Source organism: Odocoileus virginianus, chromosome 5 (assembly GCF_023699985.2).
Source record: "Odocoileus virginianus isolate 20LAN1187 ecotype Illinois chromosome 5, Ovbor_1.2, whole genome shotgun sequence".
NCBI classification, from domain to species: Eukaryota; Metazoa; Chordata; class Mammalia; order Artiodactyla; family Cervidae; genus Odocoileus; species Odocoileus virginianus.
In genome coordinates this window covers 64579586-64599506 of record NC_069678.1, presented here as the reverse complement: position 1 = coordinate 64599506, position 19921 = coordinate 64579586, and the positions used below count along the sequence as shown (strand labels likewise).

The 19921-nt window shown below is 46.3% G+C and overlaps 1 protein-coding gene across 3 annotated transcripts in view; it reads right to left on the bottom strand.

Annotated features, from left to right (window-relative positions):
• Positions 1–2225: 2225 nt before the first annotated feature.
• Positions 2226–19921, bottom strand: part of KANK4 (KN motif and ankyrin repeat domains 4) — a 69974-nt gene continuing 52278 nt past the window's right edge. For all 3 annotated transcript variants that reach the window (XM_070468058.1, XM_070468060.1, XM_020885422.2), the window contains 4 exons: positions 17827–18046; positions 13315–13457; positions 9736–9936; positions 2226–4332 (listed from right to left, as the gene is read on the bottom strand). In XM_070468058.1, coding sequence (XP_070324159.1) covers positions 4228–4332; positions 9736–9936; positions 13315–13457; positions 17827–18046 — 669 coding nt within the window. In that variant the 3' untranslated portion in view covers positions 2226–4227. The remainder of the gene's footprint in view (positions 4333–9735; positions 9937–13314; positions 13458–17826; positions 18047–19921) is intronic.

Here is a 19921-nt window from a genome sequence, read left to right as displayed (position 1 = left end):
GCTCAAGTTTAAATCCCTAATCAATGAAAAAGTGAGATGTGTCCACCAACCTTCTTCTCACATCTCCTCTCTGGACACTTGTCCTGTGCAACCTAAACCCAAGACCTCCTGAAATGACTCTGAAAGAGCAGATCATGCTCTTTCACACTCCACGTCTTTATGCCTACTATTCTAACTGGAATGCCTGGGCAAACTCCTACACATCCTTACGGCTTAGCTTAAAAGTTGACCCCTCTGAAGTCTTCTCCACTCCCTCTGATCTGGTCAAGTCAGTCACCCCAGCACTATTTCGACTTCCATTGTATTCATCCTAGTTGCTGTCAGCCTATGTCTTTCTCCTCCACCAAACCATGAACTCTGGAGCCTAGGACCCAGCATAAATAGTCCACAAATGTTTGTTGAGACAATGTCACTCATGCCCTCAAGCCTGGAATATTCTTTCTAAAATGTAAATCTGAGCATTGTGTATTATGTCCCTATTTCCTTCACATCTTGTTATAGTGGCTTTCTTTCTGGTCTCATCTTGCAATCCCTCCTTTTTTCTACTCCAGAAACACTGGAGTTCTTCTAATGCCCCAAATGTGTTCTCCCTTGTCTTGAGTCTTTAATGCATGCTTCCTCAGCTCTTCTTTGCTAGACTAATGCCTAGTCATTCTTCAGAGTGCTTACACAGTCCTCACAAAGGCTTCCTTGATCCCCTCCTCACCCTCAGACTAGGCTGAGGGTCCCACCTGTGTCCCCATCACACCTTGTACTTTCCAAGTGGCAGCATGCATTATTCTGGGCCAAAATGACTTGTCTCTCTTGCCTGCTAACCTATAAGTTCCTGTCTCTAACTTGCCTACCAGCATGTCCCTAACCCCAAACACAGGCTTGGAAGGGAGTAAGTACCTGAGAAATCTGTGTCAAATGAAAGTTAGACAAATTAATTTCTCCATCATAAACCAATAGCTTTTCATTGCCTTTAGTACAAAGAAATCACAGCTTTAGGATCCTTTATGATCTGGTTACCATGTATTTTCTGTTTCATCTCTTCCAAATCCACCCTTTGGTCTCAGGGTCTGTCTCAAACCCTACACAGCAGTTCGATCAAATTGAATGAAGGTCCTCGATGCTGGCTCTCAAATCTTTCAGCCCTGGCAACCCTAGTCTAACTGCCAGGCTCAGTTTTCTCCTCACCTCTCACTCCTCTTCCTTTTCTAACTAATATCCACTATTTTCGATTAGACTCCTCTTTCTCTAGCAGCCTCCTTTGACTTCCTAAGACCAGCTCTGGTGCGCTTCATGGGTACCCTGTATTGTTCTGGGCTTCCTTCTCACCACTGTTCCCCAAGTAGATGCAATGACCATCTGAATTGTGTCCCCGGTGTCTCTAATTTGAGCCCAGCTCCTGTCCACAGTAGGCACTCCAGAATTATTTGTGAAATGAACTATTAGCAAGTATGTCTTGTCTTTCAAAAGTAGATTGCAAGAATTTCCTGCATTGCAGTGAGGGAAGCCGAAGTACCTGTGGGTCTCTCCCTAGGCCGGAGGTTAATACCTGTCTCCAGGGAGCCTGATTTATGCTGCTTGGAGATTGTGCCATCAAATACTTGGTAATTGTATTAATCAGTGGACCCATGGCTTAACGTCCTCCAAAACCTGAGACTGGGATCATGGTAACCTTAGACACTGGTTTTCAAGAGGGGACCACAGCTGCTTTCTAACAGCCCATACTGGGAACAGGCCAGGCACCTGGTCAGTCTCTGCAGATATTTGAGGAATGAATTTTAGAGCAGTGACAATGTAAAGAGGCAAGCTGTGCTTGTTCATCTCACAATGTTCTGGACTCAGACATTTCAACGGAATGGCATGGTTATAAGGGCTGAGGTCATGTATTCACATTCCAGACTCAAGAGGAAAAGAAATATTTAAAATCTCAGAAACGGTGGACAAGATCTTTTCGATAATGATTCAGTGGCTTCAAACTAAGAAAACCAGTTTGCCTTCTCTGGTAAATAAGCTGTACTTAATATAATAGCTGGACTCAAATGAGACAATTTTTTAAAATGTGACCAAATGCAAGTTGCCACCCAACATGAGATGCAAAAACAGACTCTAAATTGGCAACATGAGACATGGACCCCTTACTGTTCTCTGTAGAACCACAACAGAAGATAAGACTCACACTGCAAGTTCCCAAAGGCTGAGAGCACAGAAATGCAAAGAAACTTTGAGACAAAAGATTGAGAGGCAGCATTTTAATATATAAACAGTCAGGATAGGCCAGTCTTGCTGTCCCAGGTGTGGTGTGGCCCAGCAGTGTCAGCATCCCCTGAGAACTGGTTAGAAATGTAGACTCTCCAGCCCCCTTCCCTCCCAGACTGACTGAGCTCTAATAAGATCTCCAGGTGATTTGTATGCACATCAAAGTTTGAGAAGAACTGGGCTAGCACATTATTAATGTAGGGTTCTGCTCTTAAAATGTGCTTTGAGGTCAAAACAAACCCATTTAAAGCATTTTAGATCATACTTTGCTTCATCCTCTCTGAGCAACACTGTCACACATCAGTGTCCTGCTCTAGGACTTTTGAGCCTCTCTTTTGAATCACAAGTTGTACTGACGTTTGCTGTGCCATTTGTGTAGACAGTCTTCATGGATTACAAATTGGACCCTAAGACTTCCATCGGCTGTTCCTCGCCCAGCACCCCCAGGAGTTAGGTTGTATGATAACTTCCGTTTTTAGAGGTGATGAAAGCGGGACCATGACTCACTCAAGGGGCATTAAGCAAATCTGTATCTGAATCAGATGAGAACTCAAGCATTTGAGTTGCCAGTGTGAGGCTCACCCAACTATGATGTCTTTCCTTTTTATACAAGAGGGTTTTTTTTTGCATGAGATTTTTTTAAAAAGAACAAATTCATAGATAAAGCCATGCACACAGTGGCCCCTGGGATTGTGGAAGTCTAAGAAGGAGCTTTTCAGAAGAGATATATGTCTGTGCAGAACAGGCCCTACTGGGCCCAGCCTCCACATTCCTGCTGCAGCCCACACTGGCAGGTTCTGCATCCAGGAGCCTTGGAAACCTCAGAACCTCATGAGGGCTCACAGTCCGTTCATAAAGGTGGAGTGGAAGTGATCCAGGATTACTGTGAGGGCCTTGGGTACTGCTGCTTCCCAGGTGGCTCAGTGGGTAAAGAATCTGCCTGCAATGCAGGAGACCTCGGTTCGATCTCTGGGTAGGCAAGATCCCTTGAAAAAAGAAATGGCTACCCACTCCAGTATTCTTGCCTAGGAAATCCCATGGACTAAGGACAGAGGAGCCTGGTGGGCTACAGCCCATGGGCTCACAAGAGTCGGACACGACTTAGCAACTAAACTACCAAGGATACTACTACGAAGAAAAAGGTGGCTTCTAGATGACATGGACCTACCCTGAGAAGGATGCTCACTCTGATTCATTTGTTTCTTTCATAGATTTAGAAGAGCTTATGTAACTGGGCTCTGCCTAAATACACGTGATGTGCTTCACTAGTTTGGATAACTTTCTATTTAATTTCAATTTCCCTGGAGCAAAGTGGAGCCACCTGATGACTTGGAAATGGTCAAGACTGTGTATCTGGCACTGACACCAATGTGCTTCTTCCTACCTCATCTGAATTTAAGATTTCTCTGTCAACCCCAACTAAACAGAGGCCCCAGTGGGATTTGTTCAGTTTCACCTGCCTGCACGGTGATTCTCTTTAGGTCCTCCAGAGAATGACTGCCAGGGCAGCTACTTAAATCCCACCCCTTCCCCACCCCTCTTCTCTAGACATGCATGTCCAATGGGACATCTTCATATATAATTGATTAAAAAACAAAAAGACGGTACACTTTAAAATTCCATGTAAAAAGTATTGCTTTGCTACTGTGCTCCTGCCTGCTTGCTCTCTACACGGTGTGGCAAAGGGTAGAGTCACAAGGAATTCGAGGCTGAAGATGTTTGGGAATTTTTTTAGCCGACACCAATGCACGCTGCACCTTGCACCCCTCTACAGCCCAGAGTTTTGGGGCCTGGCCTAAGGCAAAAACTACAAAGCATCCTAATGAGCAAAATTATACAACAGGAATGTATGTGCATATTTGACATTGTTTCTTCTTTTCAGGCGCAGCCCTCTGGCTATGACCCATGCCCTCTCCAAGGGCGAGGGAAGAGTCCAAACAGTGCTTCTTCTGTTCACAGCTGCCAGCTCTTCCACAGCCCCTATGGCCCCAGGGACCGGCCCTGCTTCGAGTGGGCCCGAAGCAGCCCTGCAATTTCCACATGGGCGGGCGATTTCAGAGCGATGGACAAAGCCGTTCGGCCAGCCTACAAGAGAGAAAGAAAAGGAAAAACAAATTTTTATCCCATCTGCTTCCCACCGCAGAAAGAAAGGGTGAGTTGGGAGCCAGAGATATATACAGGGCATGGAAGTCTGTTTCAAGCATTCTCAGAGAAAAGCAGGAGACTCCAATGACATGAGGATCAAAGAAACGAGCTCCCTTCTGTGGAAACAGCATTCACTCCTGGGAAATCTGTTCCGATCAAAATAAAGAACTGTCACTTGGTTTTTAACACTTTTTCTTTTAAAATCAGAAAACAGAGGGATGAAAACAACTCTTCCATTATTTCATTACACAGACCTAAATGAGAAGTAGCCTTTTGGTGAATTTCCCTCCAGTCTTTTCTTCTATGCAAATGTGTGGTTGGTTTTTACGTAGAGGAATGATCATGTGTATCAATTTTGAATGTTGCTTTTATTTTTAACTCACCATAATATGCTATGAGATTTTCCCTGCTCTTACACAGTCATCAGAACATATCGTTTTTCTTATCCACTGTATAATATTCCATTATTTACTGAACTATTTTCCTTCTACTGGAGATTTAGGTTGTTTCCAAGTCTTCACCATCATAAACTTAGTGCATTCCTAATTATTTCCTAAGGATCAAATCTTTGAAATGGGCTTGCAACTAGGAAGGGCACATTCATTTTTACCTCTTGATATTTAATACCATGCTAACTTTTCTCGTGACAGTTGCAGTGCAAGGAGCTGCATCGTGCTATCTGAAGAAGCTGCAGGCAGAGCAACTCTCAGTAGGCAGCACCAGCCCTTCTCTGCACAGAGATGAGAGGAAGGGCTGCCATGATGCAGTAGGCGCTGAGCTCCATGAGGGCTCCAGCCCATACCCAGAATTATGAAACCAAAACAGCTCCAAAACCCACTTTTTTGGCAACTCATTTGGAGGCAAAATCCAACCTAAGGTTATCTCTGGTCCTTACTTAGCCCATTTAAATGTGTGAATATTTTTACATCTTGCAGCATAAACATTAATAGGTTGACATATGAGGGCCACCCAAGACTTACTAGAGTGCTCTCTACTGCAGATGGGGGAAGCTACTTCCTAAAATGTGGAAATTCCACAGGAGCAGGTAGGAAGTGTTTACACTCAGCTAAAACCCCTTCAGTCTCTTCTCTGAGCTTCAGGATGGAGTCTAGCTGCCACCAGGGCCCCACACACATGTAATTAACTATAATGCATGGCCAGAGGTCAAACAAGCAGCAAAGAAGTAGAGTGAGCTCCAGAGAGGATGATCATCCTGTGTGTATGGGGGAAGGGTGGGGAACAGGCAGAAGAAGCGGCGTTTCAGCAAACAGGCTTCCCCAAACAGACAAAGATGAAGTTTTCCCTGAAAAGGCCTCGTGACTATTATCAGTCTTTGCAACTTGATATTTGTGGGGTTATTCGACAAATTTCAGTCCCCATGAGGTCAGACACTGGATCTGGCCTGTTCTGCTGGCCCAGCCCCTGGCCCCATGCCTGTGGTCTGGTCAGTCCTAATATGCACTGTTGAAAGAGGGAATACCAGTGACATTATAACAGAGAGTATTCAAATTATTCAATAACTTGAGCCACTTGAATCCTAACGAATATGCTCCTAGACTGGACAAGTCTGGAAGAAAGCAAAGATGTTTCTCAGAGGCATCTTGTGAAAGCCCCACAGAGACACCCAGGGTTTATTTAGGCCTGTCCCCTGCCGCACTTCATCAACACAGAGGCTCCACATAATACAAACACAGTGTGATTGACCGGGCAAGAGTCACAGAGTCAGTCCCAGGGGCACGTGCAACTTTGACAGGGCCCACCTGGAGATGACAGCCTACATCTATGAGCTCTTCAACTGCAGACATAGAAAGTGGAGGGCCCCATTCAGTTCAGAAAGGGTGGCCAGAGGGACCACCTGGGGAGGGTGTGTCCCTGAGATGCCTTTGCCCGAGCACTGGGAGCAAGTCCATGGCACGCAGCTCTGGTGGGAGTCAGGAACGGCAGGTCCCTGTTCAGCATCACTGTAGGCCCAGAGAGATGGCAGGGGCTCGGGCAGCCAGCACACCTGTGTGTGTGTGTATGTGTGTGTGTGTGTGTGTGTGTGTCTGGTGGGGGGTTCTCTTTCAATATGACAAGAACTCAACAAGAAGCCACTGCATATCAGGCAAAGATGAGCAAGGCATAGTCTCTGCCTTCTAGAAGCTCTCAATTTAATAAGTGTTTTGGAGGCATTGCCCAAACAAGCCCTTCCAAGGGTGAGCCTCGGGGTTGGGGGCAGGCCTCCACCCTCACCACCACCTCCGCATCCTTATCACTCTGGCTGCCCCAAGAGGCTGGGTGATCAGTTTCTCCAATTACCTTCCAAACTTGGGGAAGACACCTTCTGGCTGTTCTGGGGGTTCTGCATTCACAGCAACCTTTAAATGTTGGCAGGATGAGAAAACCCAATTTCAAGACATGATTTCTCTCTCAGTTTTCCAACGGCGTACCTAAGTCTCCATAGGAAACTGAACATTGAAACGAGATGGTGATCATGATAAGGGCTGGACGCCACCCCCCACCCTCCATGTACAGCAGGAGGCACAGGGCTTGGTGCTTGCTGGGTCCCCAGTCAGCTGTCCCTATCTCCCACTGACATTTCTCACCCAAGTCAATTTGAAAATTCCTGCTGGGAAACCTCAGCAGGCAGTCGGTGATTGATTGACCTCTGTGAGCTGGGGTCTAGAACCTTCTGTGGGCCTGCTGACTGACTGCCTGGGCAACCCTGTGCTCGCTGGGCGTCACCTAACCCTCTCCACCCTCCCCTAAGATGGGTTTCTGTCGCCATCTCCAGTTTAGATGCCCCATTCCTACTTCCCCAGCTTCCAGCCCTCCCCCAAACTGCAGCCAGCCTGGTCCTCAACCCTGGTCTGGCTCTTCCTGATCCAGCATTTGACTTGGATGACTTCTCATCCAAGAAGTTCAGTACTTCAGTATTGTAACTGTATTGTAACAGTATTGTAATTCAGAAACCTATACCAGAGTTTCTCAGCCTTGGCACCACTGACATGTTGGGCCAGATAATTTGTAATTCTTCATTGCTGCCGTACATTGTAGGATGTCCAGCAACATCCCTGGCCTCTACCCACTAGATGCCAGGACTGACCCCTGCACATACTTATAACAGATAAAAATGTCTTCAGACACTGTGGGATCTTCCCCGGAGGGAAAAATCACTCCCGAATGAGAACCATGTCTCCCTTTGAGGACCAGTCTTCTTTGATTGTCCCCTCCTAACTCTAGACCTTCATCCTTCCTATTCCCTCCAGACACGGCCCGCAAATGCCCTGGTCCCTACTCATTCATGTAGCGGCTTCTTTATATTTGCTATCACGGTTCACCTATTCACAACAATAACAGTTGCCATTAACTAAATATTTCTTAGCTATCTAATAGGGGCTTTACAAATGCTACCATATTAAGGTCTGGTCTATTACTATCCTCATTTACAGACAAGTATACGGAGGCTCAGAGTGGTTAGGTGACCTGCCCAAAGGCACAGTTACACAGCCCAGTTTCAAACTCATGGGTGTTTAAAAGTCCATGCTTCTAACCATCACTCAACTTGTTGGAAGAACCATGGAGTCTTCCTGCCACGGCTCTTCCTCCACCTCCCAAAGCAGCCACCGAGCTCTCTAGTCTGCGGCAGGCTCCGCGAGATACCCTCAGTCTCACTGCCTGAGGATGCCCGCTAACCAGGGACTTGCAAAGCTTCTGTCCTCCATCCTGCAGGCCTGCCCTCTCAGGCCTCCTCCACTGCCGTGGTTACCCCTGAAAGGGCCCTGGGCCTGTTCCAGATTAAGGGGCCACCTCCTTCAGCCCCAGGCCAACCCTGCAGGGAGCTCACTGACACAGAGCCTTTGTCTGACTGTATCCCATCTGGAAAAGGAGGCTCTTATTTTCAGAGCCCGCCACTGTTCCCACAGGCATTTCAAGAGGGTCTGTGCTCTCCACTGATCACAGAAATGACTTTGAACAAGCTGGGGTTCAGGGGACCTGAAGACAAGGGGCGGGTCTGCCTGCTGCCTGAGTGTGGTGGAAGGGACCTGGCAGCTTGAGTCACTGATGGAACAATGGTGGGGAGTTCAGAGTTGACCCAGTAAGAGAGGCTGTCCCTGGGTGAGAAGGGGGCGCTATTTCCCTCCCCAGGCCTTTGTCCCTTTTGAACTGTGGATGCTAAGAAAATACAGAGAAGTCTGTTTAAAGCATTAAATTACAATGCCAGCATTAAGGACACTGGAGTCACACCTGGGTTTTAATTTTCACTCCAAGAATAAGAAGCTTGTGACCTATAACTGCTACATAAGCGCTCAAGGCCTCTGCATCCTTGTCAGTACAAAACAGGGATGGCAGACTCTACCTCACTGGATCTTCTGGATATTTATTGATTGGTTTATTCATTTATTTATTCATTTGGCACACAGGATCTTCAATTGTGGCATGAAAACTCTTAATGTCAGCATGTGAGATCTGATTCTTTAACCAGGGATCAAACCCAGGCCCTGCACTGGGAGCATGGTGTCTTAGCTACTGGATCACCAGGGATCCTGGATCACTGAAGTCCCCTGACTGGATTATTGAGATGATTCATGAGGTAATGCAGAGAAAGAGTTAGTTTCTATGAGTGTCCTTAGGAGTCTGATGGAGCTGGTTCTACTAGCTAGCTGTGTGACCTTGCATATGTTACTTCACCACTTGGTGCCTCGGTATCCTTATAAGTGAAGGGGTGGCATCAACAAAGTCAACCTCATAACGTAGTTATGGGATTTAAACAAGATGGTCTGAGGTAACTGCTTGGTATGGTACCTGGCACCAAGCCAGCACATGATATGGGTTAACTCTTCACTACTGTTATCTCATTATGGTCACCACCACCATCATCACCATCCTCATCACTGCCCTCACCACCGCCTTACAAGAAGACTGTGTCTGGCAATGCAGCTTCAGGCAGGGAGTCTCCATGAAACGGGCCTCTCTGTAAGGTGGGCCACTTCCAAGGGGGGATATGATTTTCACATGGTTTCTTCCTCCTGCCTTTTGGGAGCCCCATGGACAGCAGAGCTTCCCTGCTCAAGCTGCTGCCTCAAAGGACACACACTGTTATTGCCGTGATCAGACGTGCTTCAGGGCTGAGAGCAGGCCTGGACATAACCCCTCAGAATGGTGTAAAAGGCTAGAGTGTTGGGTTTCCCAGCCCCAAGTCTCTCAGCATTTACATGGGTCATCTCATTTAAACCCAAGAACAGCCTTATGAGATTAATTCTGTTGCTACTGCCATATGCTTCCTTGAATCCTGCTGGCTGGCAAGGTACTTTTCAGGAAGGAAAGTGAAACATCCACTTGTTAATTGCCTATAAGTCTCACCTTGTCAGTCAGGCTGCTGTCGCAGGCTGGATGTGCCAGGAGCAGCCGTACCATGTCAGTGTTGCCATGGCGACAGGCCAGCATGAGGGCTGATGATCCATCATGGTCCTGTAGGTTGACATCTGCCTGGCAGCTCAGCAGAGCCTGGACCATGTCCTCCCTGTCGTGGCTGACTCCCAGCATCAACGCCGTCTGGCCCCCCTGCACACAGACAGCAGGGGTGTGGTCAGGTTGTGGCTGATGGGAAGGACCCCCTCTATAGCCTACGTACAAGCAGGAAAGACTTCTCTGGAAAATGATAGTTGATCTGAATCTCCGTGGTATGGGACGTATCTTCCTTAGCCTGGCAAACTTCTACTCCTCTTCCAAGACACTAGTCAAATGTACATCCTCTCTAAAACCCTCGACTTACACTCCAAGCACAGCTTTCATAACACAGCACATTTGGTTCTGCAACATGTCAACCTCTGTCTTTCTCATGGGCTATGACATCTTTGATGGCAGGGACTAAGTCTTTTCCAGCACCTAGTACCAAGTACGTGCTGATAAATGTTGAATGATGGAATAAACGGAGGGCTTAAAAGTCAGGAGCACAGCTTCTGACTGCCTGCCCCAGCCTAACTTCCTCTAGGAAGCCTGGGATTGCTCTGAACGCCTCTGATATTTTCAGCTGAATGATACCCAGAACCCTCTTTTCTCACCAAGCTCTCTGCGTGGTACTATGGTCATCGCTAGCCCACAGCCATTGACAACAATCTTTCACTTGCTTGTAATAATCAGCACACATAGCAATGGATCAGAGTCAGAGAGTGAGACAAAGCTCTGGTTCTGCTGTTTCCTAGTGTGTGGCCCTGGCCACATCCTGGTGTCCCAGAATCTTGGTCAGTCTTGGTCAGAGTATTTGTGAAAGTCAAATGAAATAAAGGGTATAAATATAAAAATATGTGGCAGATATTTTTTCTGATAATAAATTGATCATCATTTCCCCTGGATTTTCCTGTATATACACAGTACTCTTATACAACTTGACTATATATTTTGCACTTACGATTCTCTCCTGGGTTCCAGGCAGGTCAGGCGAGTCTCTCTGACTGTCAGGCTTTAGAAGGTTGTAAGAATGAGGTAAGGGCTCTGTTTTCTCTCCCTCAGATCCCCTGCGGCTCTGAGCGCAGTGTCTTACAAGTAAAACATGTTGGCTGATGTGTTCACTGATTAAGGCTCCAAAGTGCAGTCACTGATAGATTATGTTTCCCTGCCCAGAAGGCTGGGGCTTAGAGAACAGTAAGGGGGCTGCAATCAGAAAAAGGCTGGCCCTGTCACATACTGCGTATGTGAGTCTGGATAAGTTAACCTCTTGGTGATTTTTGCTGGCCTGGTAAAACAGGAATGCTTAAGGGTATTACCTACCCCCTGGGGCTGCTGTGGGACCTGCATGAGGCCCAAATGTCATGTGTGTGAAAGTGTTAGTCACACAGTTGTGTCCCACTCTTTGTAACTGTAGCCCACCAGGCTCCTCTGTCATGGGATTTCCCAAGCAAAAATACTGAAGTGGGTAGCCATTCCCTTCTCCAAGGGATCATCCCAATCCAGGGATCAAACCCAGGTCTCCTGCATTGCAGACAGATTCTTTACCATCTGAGCCACTAGAAAAGCCCAAATATTGTATACATTTTAGCTATTATTGTCTTTATGAGTGTTAGAGATAATGTCTGACCACCATGGGAATGTATCACTAGGTGTCCTGGTTCCCCATTTCTCTGGAATGCAGATCTTTCCAGAGAAGACTCTTTGCTCTTTGGTTTGCTTATGCCTAGTCCTGAGGTAATACTTGTTGAGTGTACTAACCAGACCACAGTTTTCCCTCCAGGCCCCTCTCTCCGAGTGGTATGAAAGCCAGATGTCATATACAGATGTCTTCCTGTCTGCCCACTGCCTGACTTGGGACCCTTTCCTTCCTCACCTCCCTCCTGGTCTGGTTCCATACAATTTAATTCAACAAACATTTACAGAATACTGTTATCAGCGCGGTGCAGTGCCAACCCTGGAGATACAGAGAGAAATAGGTAGCTTAGCCCAGGAGACTCCTGGCCTTCCAGCTCACTCCTATCTACCCTGATGCCTGTGGCTCCCTTAATACATAAAACCCCCAGGGGGCGCTGAAGAGCCCGGCTACAATGTGTAATCACTTCCTTCCCTTGGCAAGGTGGGATGGGTCCCTTATTCTCCTAGAGCATCGGTTTCTCCTCTACAAGAAGTGCATATATTTTGATCATTAGTGAGCATTCTGCCTTCAAGAGGGCCCATTGAGAAAAAAAGATTTACTATGTTTATGGAAAACATTATTTGAAGTGAAAACAGCTTTACGAGTCCTATGGTGTAAGCTATAGGTGAGTGAAAACACTTTAAAAACCAGAAAGTAAGCTATAAATGTCTGATTCTTGCCACCAATAGGATTGCTATTATGTGAAGTGGGCAAAATGACTTTGCCATCAGGTTTAGCTGCAATCACTTTGGGCTGGGGTGGATAGCAGAGTTAAATGGATTGTTGGGAGACTGTTTTCTATGGTATCTCGGTTTGCTGCAATCCGGTGAGTGAGGCACTATCTGGCCTTTTGTTTCACTGTCTTTTTAAGGAAGAACGTACAGTGAACAGCATTGGAAGACAGAGGTGGTGTCTCCTTCAGAACAGAGGGCAGTCATGCTCACTATCCAGTATGGAAGATTCAGGTCCCCCTAAGCTCAGGGTTTCTCTCTAGTAACACAGCCCCCTCTGTGCACAGGGGTCTGCTCCTCCTCACACCGCCCTGTAGCTATTGGGACTCCAGGAACAGGTATAAATAGCGATGCTCTGACTACTGTTACCACTGTGAGTACCACACTGGCCTTTGGCATAGGAGTCCTGTGTCTTCTGCCAGCATCCATGACACTGTGGCAGCTAACTTGTTAGCTTTAAGGGAGAGTACAATCTCAGATCCTTCATAGTTCTTGAGAGTAGGGCTACACCCATGATCACTCTAGGGGGAAAGGAGAGTGGAATGCACTCCACTTATTCTCCTCTTGGTCAAAGATGGGCAAGTGGCCTTTTGAAGAGTTCCCACTGTTCCACATGGAGCTCCCTCTGACTCAAAGCCCTACTGGCTAAGGGTTACACCTTGGTTCCATATTCTCAAGTAGAAGGGCCCTGCAGCTGAACAGAGAAAACCCAACCCTCGGAACTGCTCTATGATTCATGATCCCTCTATGTATCACCTCCAGGGGCTTTCTAGATCACAACCAGCAAATGCCTTGTCCAGATGCTATCTGTGGGAACTTTCAGTTCAAGGAGTCAGGCCCAGAAGGAATTTGCCCTGTTTCAGCCCAGAACATAGATTAGAAGTTCACAACCTCTGTCCCAGCCTGTCTGGGCCTCAAGAGGCTCCAAGGAAACCAGAAGTCCAATCTTTGGATAGATGCCACTTGGAGGGCCCAGACTTCTCAAGCTAAAAACTGGATCTGCATGGAGTTCCTCACCCCACTGGCAGAATAAAACTAGGAGGAGTCTGCATTCATTAAAGAGGAGATCATGTTCATGCCTCCTACCTGAGTAGCTTGGATGTTCACATTCCCTTCTCTTAAGAGCTTCCAGACGACAGCCATGTCTTCATCGGTCTCAGCAGAAGCCAGGGGAGTGATCATCACAGCAGTGTAGCCAGCTTTGTTCTGATGGTCCACGTTGCAGACACCTGCAAGAGAAACACTGATGCTAGAAGAGCTCTTAAAATGCCAGAAGCCAGGCTTTAGCCTGTTCAACAGGAGGCTTCCTGCTGGCTAAACAGCCACAGAATAGAGCAATTCTTTCCCAGTGGTAGAATCTGTATCCTACATTTTTAGCAGCTTTTAACAGTGGCTACTTTTCTTTACAAGTTTTCTGAGGATACCTAGCAAAAAAGGCGCAGAGGAGAGTCAGAGATGACCAAGGCCTATGATCTTACTTTATCTCCTAAAGTGGGGCACAGTTATTCATATTTTATAGATGAGGACACTGAAGGTGAGTGAAACTATATCAGTGCCCCAGTGAAGGAGAATCGAGGGCAGGACTCACTCAGTGTCAGGTCTATCTGACGCTAGAGCCCGTCACTCACACAGCCTCATGTCGCCCTCAGGTGTCAGGTCTTGCTCTGTATCTATGCATAACTCATAAACTACTGGCTGTGGTTGTAGGTCCTTTCAAAGGCCTAGTGATATCTTGTGAAATGGATCAGAGGACATGAAAACCGTCCCAGGGTAAACCCAGAAATCTTCTGGGAATAACTAACTCATTTGAGCACAATAGAAAAAGACTTCACAAATGTTTATATTAAAGCAAGTAAGAATATACATTTCACAAGAGAATGAAAAACTGGCACATTTTTAAGATGAAGTATTACATGAGAACTCAAGGGAAATTTCTGCTTCATAACCCTGGGGAAAGGCATTCACATCCTTTCCCACCAAAGGAGATGGAGGAGATCATCAGGCTGTTGTCTGAAGACTCCCACCTTTTAAGGGCAGTTGTTGTTGCTTAGTTGCTTAGTCGTGTCCAACTCTGTTGTGACCCCATGGGCTATAGCCCACCAGGCCCCTGTCCATGGAACTTTCAGCCAAAGACTACTGGAGTGGGTTGCCATTTCCTTTTCCAGGGGATCTTCCTGACCCAGGGATCGAACTCACGTCTCCTGCATTGGCAGGCAGACTCTTTACCACTGAGTCACCAGGGAAGCCCTTTAAGGGGTATACAGCTTGGAGAAGGAAATGGCATTCTTGCCTGGAGAATCCCACGGACAGAGGAGCCTGGTGGGCTGCAGTCCATGGGGTCACAAAGAGTGGGACACAACTAAGTGACTAACACACACATACAGCATGAAAAACTAAATCTTGCCTGTACTACTGCTCAGGAGAAAAAACTATGTGTCTCTTTAGGCCAGTAATAAAACTATCTCAGTAGAAAAAGTCTGAGCCTTTCTTAGCATTTCTTCTGTAAAAGGGAGATAATAAAAGGACCTGTAGGTTACTGTGAAATTTAATGAGTTAATATATTAAGAACACTTAGAACGGCAGCTAGCACATAATAAACACTCAATGAGCATTAACTGCTACTGCTATTATTGTCCAGAACGGTATTCCTATAATCACATCCTTGCTACTTGCTCTTGAAGACTCAATATTCATTAAAACAAATCTGATTTATGACAAAATGTCAGTGAGATTTACTCATAAGTTCTGTGCAAGGGGAAAAAAATAATATTTGGCTGACAGTCCCTCCACCCCAAACAACTCTTCAGAAATGTGTCATAATGGACCAGGATGCCAATGGATACAGTTGTGCTCATGAATCAGCAGTTTTCCTCACTGAAGCTTCTCTGACCACTGTCATGACCAGCTGAGCTGTGAAAGGCAAATATCAGCTCCATTCAATGCCTTATAACCCTGTTCTGATAAAGACGGGAATAGCTATCTGCATTGCCTGGTTAATGACTTTAAAATTTTTACCCCATGACTATTTTATGTTTGCTTTTAAGATGTGTAAATGAGCCTCAGGTTTCGACTCTCTATGCTCTCTTCAGAAATGTGACCTATAACTCAGCAGAATGACTAATTCCTCCCCAGGGGCTCTGAAAAAGGACTGAGGACACCCCACTTTCAAAGCAATGCTTCTGAGCAGCTCCAGTGAGCAAACCAACCTTCCCCAGAGGTGAGGGGCAGACTCTTGACTGGACATTCTCCGAGTCAGCCAGCTTCTCCTCTGCAGGGGGGTCGTGGTAAAATAGAGCACGGTTCACAAAGGAGGTACACCCACGACTCTGTTCTCAATAACGATGAGTCACTTCGGTGCAGCCTTTTACAGTTTGTAACGTGCTCTCCAGATTCTGCACAAATGGCTGGGAAGGGAGCCCAGTTGGGAGTGGGACAGATCTGCCCTCCTCAACACCCCTTCTACAGTGAGGGAAAGGAATGGGACTTTCAGGCCGTCTTCCCAACCAACCCACCCCATTCTTTATGCTTGTGGCTGTTTAGCTATTTCAGCATGTTAAAGGGAAAAGCTTCCAAACCACTTTATGGTTGATGAGTATTGACTGGATCTCAGAAAACATCAGCAGAAATTTATAACAACCAAATCAAAGGTGATCTGTTCTTTGCGACCCCATGGACTGTAACCCACCAGGCTTCTCTGTCCATGGGATTTCCCAGGCAAGAATATTGGAGTGGGTTCCCATTCCCTTCTCTAGGTGATCTTCCTGACCCAGGGATTGAACATGCATCTCTGAGTCTCCTGCATTGGCAAGAGGATTCTTTACCACTAGCACCACCCAGGAAGCCTTTTAAGCAGTAGTGTTGCTGTTATACATGTTCCATAATGAAAGGCCCTAAGACTGAACACACTAAATGGAACCCAGAGGCATAGGTGGGTGTCTTTCTCAACTGAGCTACCATTTTGATGGTATCCATGAATCCACGAAGAATGTTAGAAATGTAAATTTATCTTCCTCTGATGACATGGGATGCAGAAAGAACTTTAGGTTATCATTATATACATCACCTTTCCACACACATAAAGAGCCTCAAGGCTACTTAAGAGAATTTTGAAGAATGGGAAACTTACTGGAATTTAATCTAACTCCCAGGGGTCATCCATCCACTCTCTCATCTAACAAATATTTTCACTCAACAGCCACCATGAGCCAGGAAGTGGACCAAGTGCTGCTGATACTGAAAGGAATGAGACAGGCAGAGCCTCTCCTGGGTTAGCTCAGTTCTATTAGAGCTCAGATAGACGTGACAAGCAGAGATCACGTAAAGAAATAAACAGGCTGTTCCACTAGAGAGAGATGGGGCAGCCACTTTAGATGGATCACCTTCCGAGGTGACATCTGAGCTGTGACTTGAACAATGAGAAGGAACCAGTCATGAGTTTCAGGTGAAAGGATCCGGATGGAAAGAAAATGCAGAAGTCCCAAGGAGGGAATGAGTGTGGTGACTCTGAGGCCATGTGGCTAGAGTGGAACGAAGGAGGGTACATGGCGGCTGCAGAGAAAGGAAGGGCATCTGGGATACCTGAAGGCCAGGCTGAGGAAGCCGCCTTCTGTTCCAAGAGCAAGCAGAAGCCATGGGAGGGATGGAAGCCGGTGGAGGGGTGAGGGGAACAAGATCCACATTGCAGGAAAGTTGTTGGATCTGGAATTTGGACTTCCTGATGCCTGTTTAAACTTCCCCTGTGGCCTCTAAATTAGGATTACACATCTAGCATGTGCTCTGATTCCTGGGTTCCACAGTATGGACTTCAAACCCCAGCAGTGCACTTAGTAATTGCTTGATCTGGAGCAAATTTGTTGACTTTTCTGAGCATCACTTTCATTGTCTATAAAAAAGGGGATAATCATTCTACTAACAGGATAGTTATGAAGACTAAATGAGATCTCAGGTGCCAGATGCTTAGTAGAGGGAGGGCCTAATCTATGGAGATCATCTGGGGTTTTATATCTCTTGTAGGTACCATCCTAAATATCCTTCATACAGCTTTCCTAAACTCACAGGTGACATGTGACTGGGACCCGCACACCTTCAGTCAGTCCTCTCACCCTGCACTCATACCACCACTCCTAGACTGCTTGACATTGTCACACAATCTGTTGAAACTCCACTACAAGCCTTGTGGTAGCGTATCAGCAGACACAAAGGTCTTTATTTGACTCTTAACTGCCTTTTCCAGCTCCTAAGAGAGTCAAGGCCATTTGCAATGATTCTCCACCAGAGGGAACAGTCTTCCCTTTCTCCAAACCCTGAACAATTAAGAACCTAATGCTCACTTCCCTTTTCTCCTACTCAACATCTCTCTGGACCTTCACCCACCTCACCTCCTTTCCTTTTGCTTTCATCTCAGAAAAAATAAATATCGCAGCAGCTTGCTAGGTTAATCTCATGAATATATGATATAATAAAAGGCAAAATGGTCTGGCCAGCTCCTAGAGTACAGGAGGAATTCAGAACAGTAAAAAAGCTCCTTGCTGCAAAGAAGTGGTAACAAGAACTGCCCTTCAGAGGGACCCAGTCAGCAGAGGCACAAGTGTTCCTGACCTGTCTCCAGCAGCAGCTTCACGATGGAGAAGTTAGAGTGGGACACGCTGTAGTGAAGAGCTGTGTTCCCATTGCCATCAGCCAGATTGACAAGCAGCTTTAGCAAGTGTGGGGAGTGAGGCTGGACCCCGCGGAGGTAGGCGGCCACTGCCGCAGGGCTGGATGACTTCCGGCTGGAGATGCGGAACCACTCTTGACTGATGGTGTTCAAGCTCTGCTTCTGAAATACCAACACATTCCAATTCCAGAAGGTTACCTACCGAGGTGCTCCAGCTGGAGTGTCAGTTTCCACTGGGAAAGGTCAGCTTAGGTTCCTTCCACGTATATCCCTTCAATTCCCTCCAACTCTCGCTGCGATTTACTCCTGGAGGGCTCAGAGCTAGCAGGGTGTGTGGTACACAGCACCACTCTTTGAACCTGCGGGATTGGCTCCCCCATCATGTGAGGCAGACAGGAGGACTGGGAGAGCAGCACAACAGCCAGTAACCTGACACTTTACTTGGGGACAGCTTGAGTCCACTGTTCATTTAGCTCACATTCCCCATAAGCACAGGATAACCACGACCCGCTCTTTCACACATTTACACCAGCCCGTGTTGACTCTAGCCCAGACTCCACTGGGGCACCTGCACGTTTTTAACAGGCATAGCTGGAGAGTCACATTAATGGGGAAAACGCACACTGAAGCTAAGACAAACAACATGCCCAACATGTGCATGAAGTAAAATCCAAGCAGATGTGCTTGAAATAGTTTTGGCTTTGAAGCTTTGCTGGGACCTTCAGAGAAAATGGTTAAACAGCCCATGGCAGGATCCCACTATCTGCAGTATTCCAGGTAAGGAGAATCCCAGAGCAAACGACACCAACTCTGCACGTGACATGACCTAAGTGCTTTAAATGGAATGTGATTAGATTATTTTCCTAAAGGGGAGGAGAAATAATGGGCCTGTGATTGTAAGAGATGCGTTCATATTCATTCCAGGAAGGGCACTGGATTGGGAGACACTAAACTTGTAGGGCCAGGCTTAAGTCCTGGCTCAGCTGCAGAACCTTGGAAGTCCTAATACATTTTGAATCCTACTCGTACTATCTATAAAATGAGGGTGAAAAAGGGCTTGGTTTCCAACCTCTCAGGCTCTGCCAAACGAGGTCCCTGCACACGCTGCTTTGTCTCTAAGGTAGGGAGGGGTGTTCTCTGCTTTGATCCTAACATGTGTGTGATGTCAAGTTTGCATGTCCTCTAATTTCTTTTCTACCCAGAAACAGTGGACTCTTTTGTGACTGAAACAGTTTTTATGTATCAGAATATCTCCCTTACCCTTGGGATCTTCAGGAGAATCTGGAGAAAGACCCTAATATTAAGGAACATAGGGGAAGATTTTAATTGAAGATCTAGGAAATAACTTAGCTCTGTAATTCATTGAAGAATAAGTAGCAGGAGTTTTAATCAATATCCACATCACATATTGGTTCTTTAACAATCTGGGAACAAGTTATTTGCCAAATCAGCGAAGATAAAATACTAATGAAAATGGACTAATCGATCATTTTTACTCCTAAGGCTTTTCTGCAAAGGAGAACAAAATGGGCCTTAAAAATGCTTACACACTGTTACATATTGGGGCTTATCTGTGGCTCTCATGACATGGGAAAATGCATCTGTATCAGTACCTCTTGATTCAAGCAGAAATTAATTCTTAAATGTTTAAATCTCTGTGGGCCATGATGGTGTTAGGGAGCAAACAGATGTATTTGCTTGCTTTTGGCCTCTTGACCCACAGGTGAACTTCAAGAAAAACAATCAAGACTACAGAACAAAATGCCAAGGCCTGAGAAAGTGGAGACATGCAGTTCACCACCTTCATTTTATTAATGAGGAAACCACCACTGAACTGACTCACTCAGCATCTCACAGATGGCAGTCCAGGGAAGAGAACCCCAGTTTCCATTCCACCTTCTCTTTTCCTCTCTACCCGCAGTTCTATCAAACTGTGAGGTAATTTTGAGCCTAAGCCACAAGTGATTCCATGACATATTCAGGGTGGGATGCCTGATAACGTTTGGTAAATGCCTCTGAGCCCCAGCCCTGGTTCCT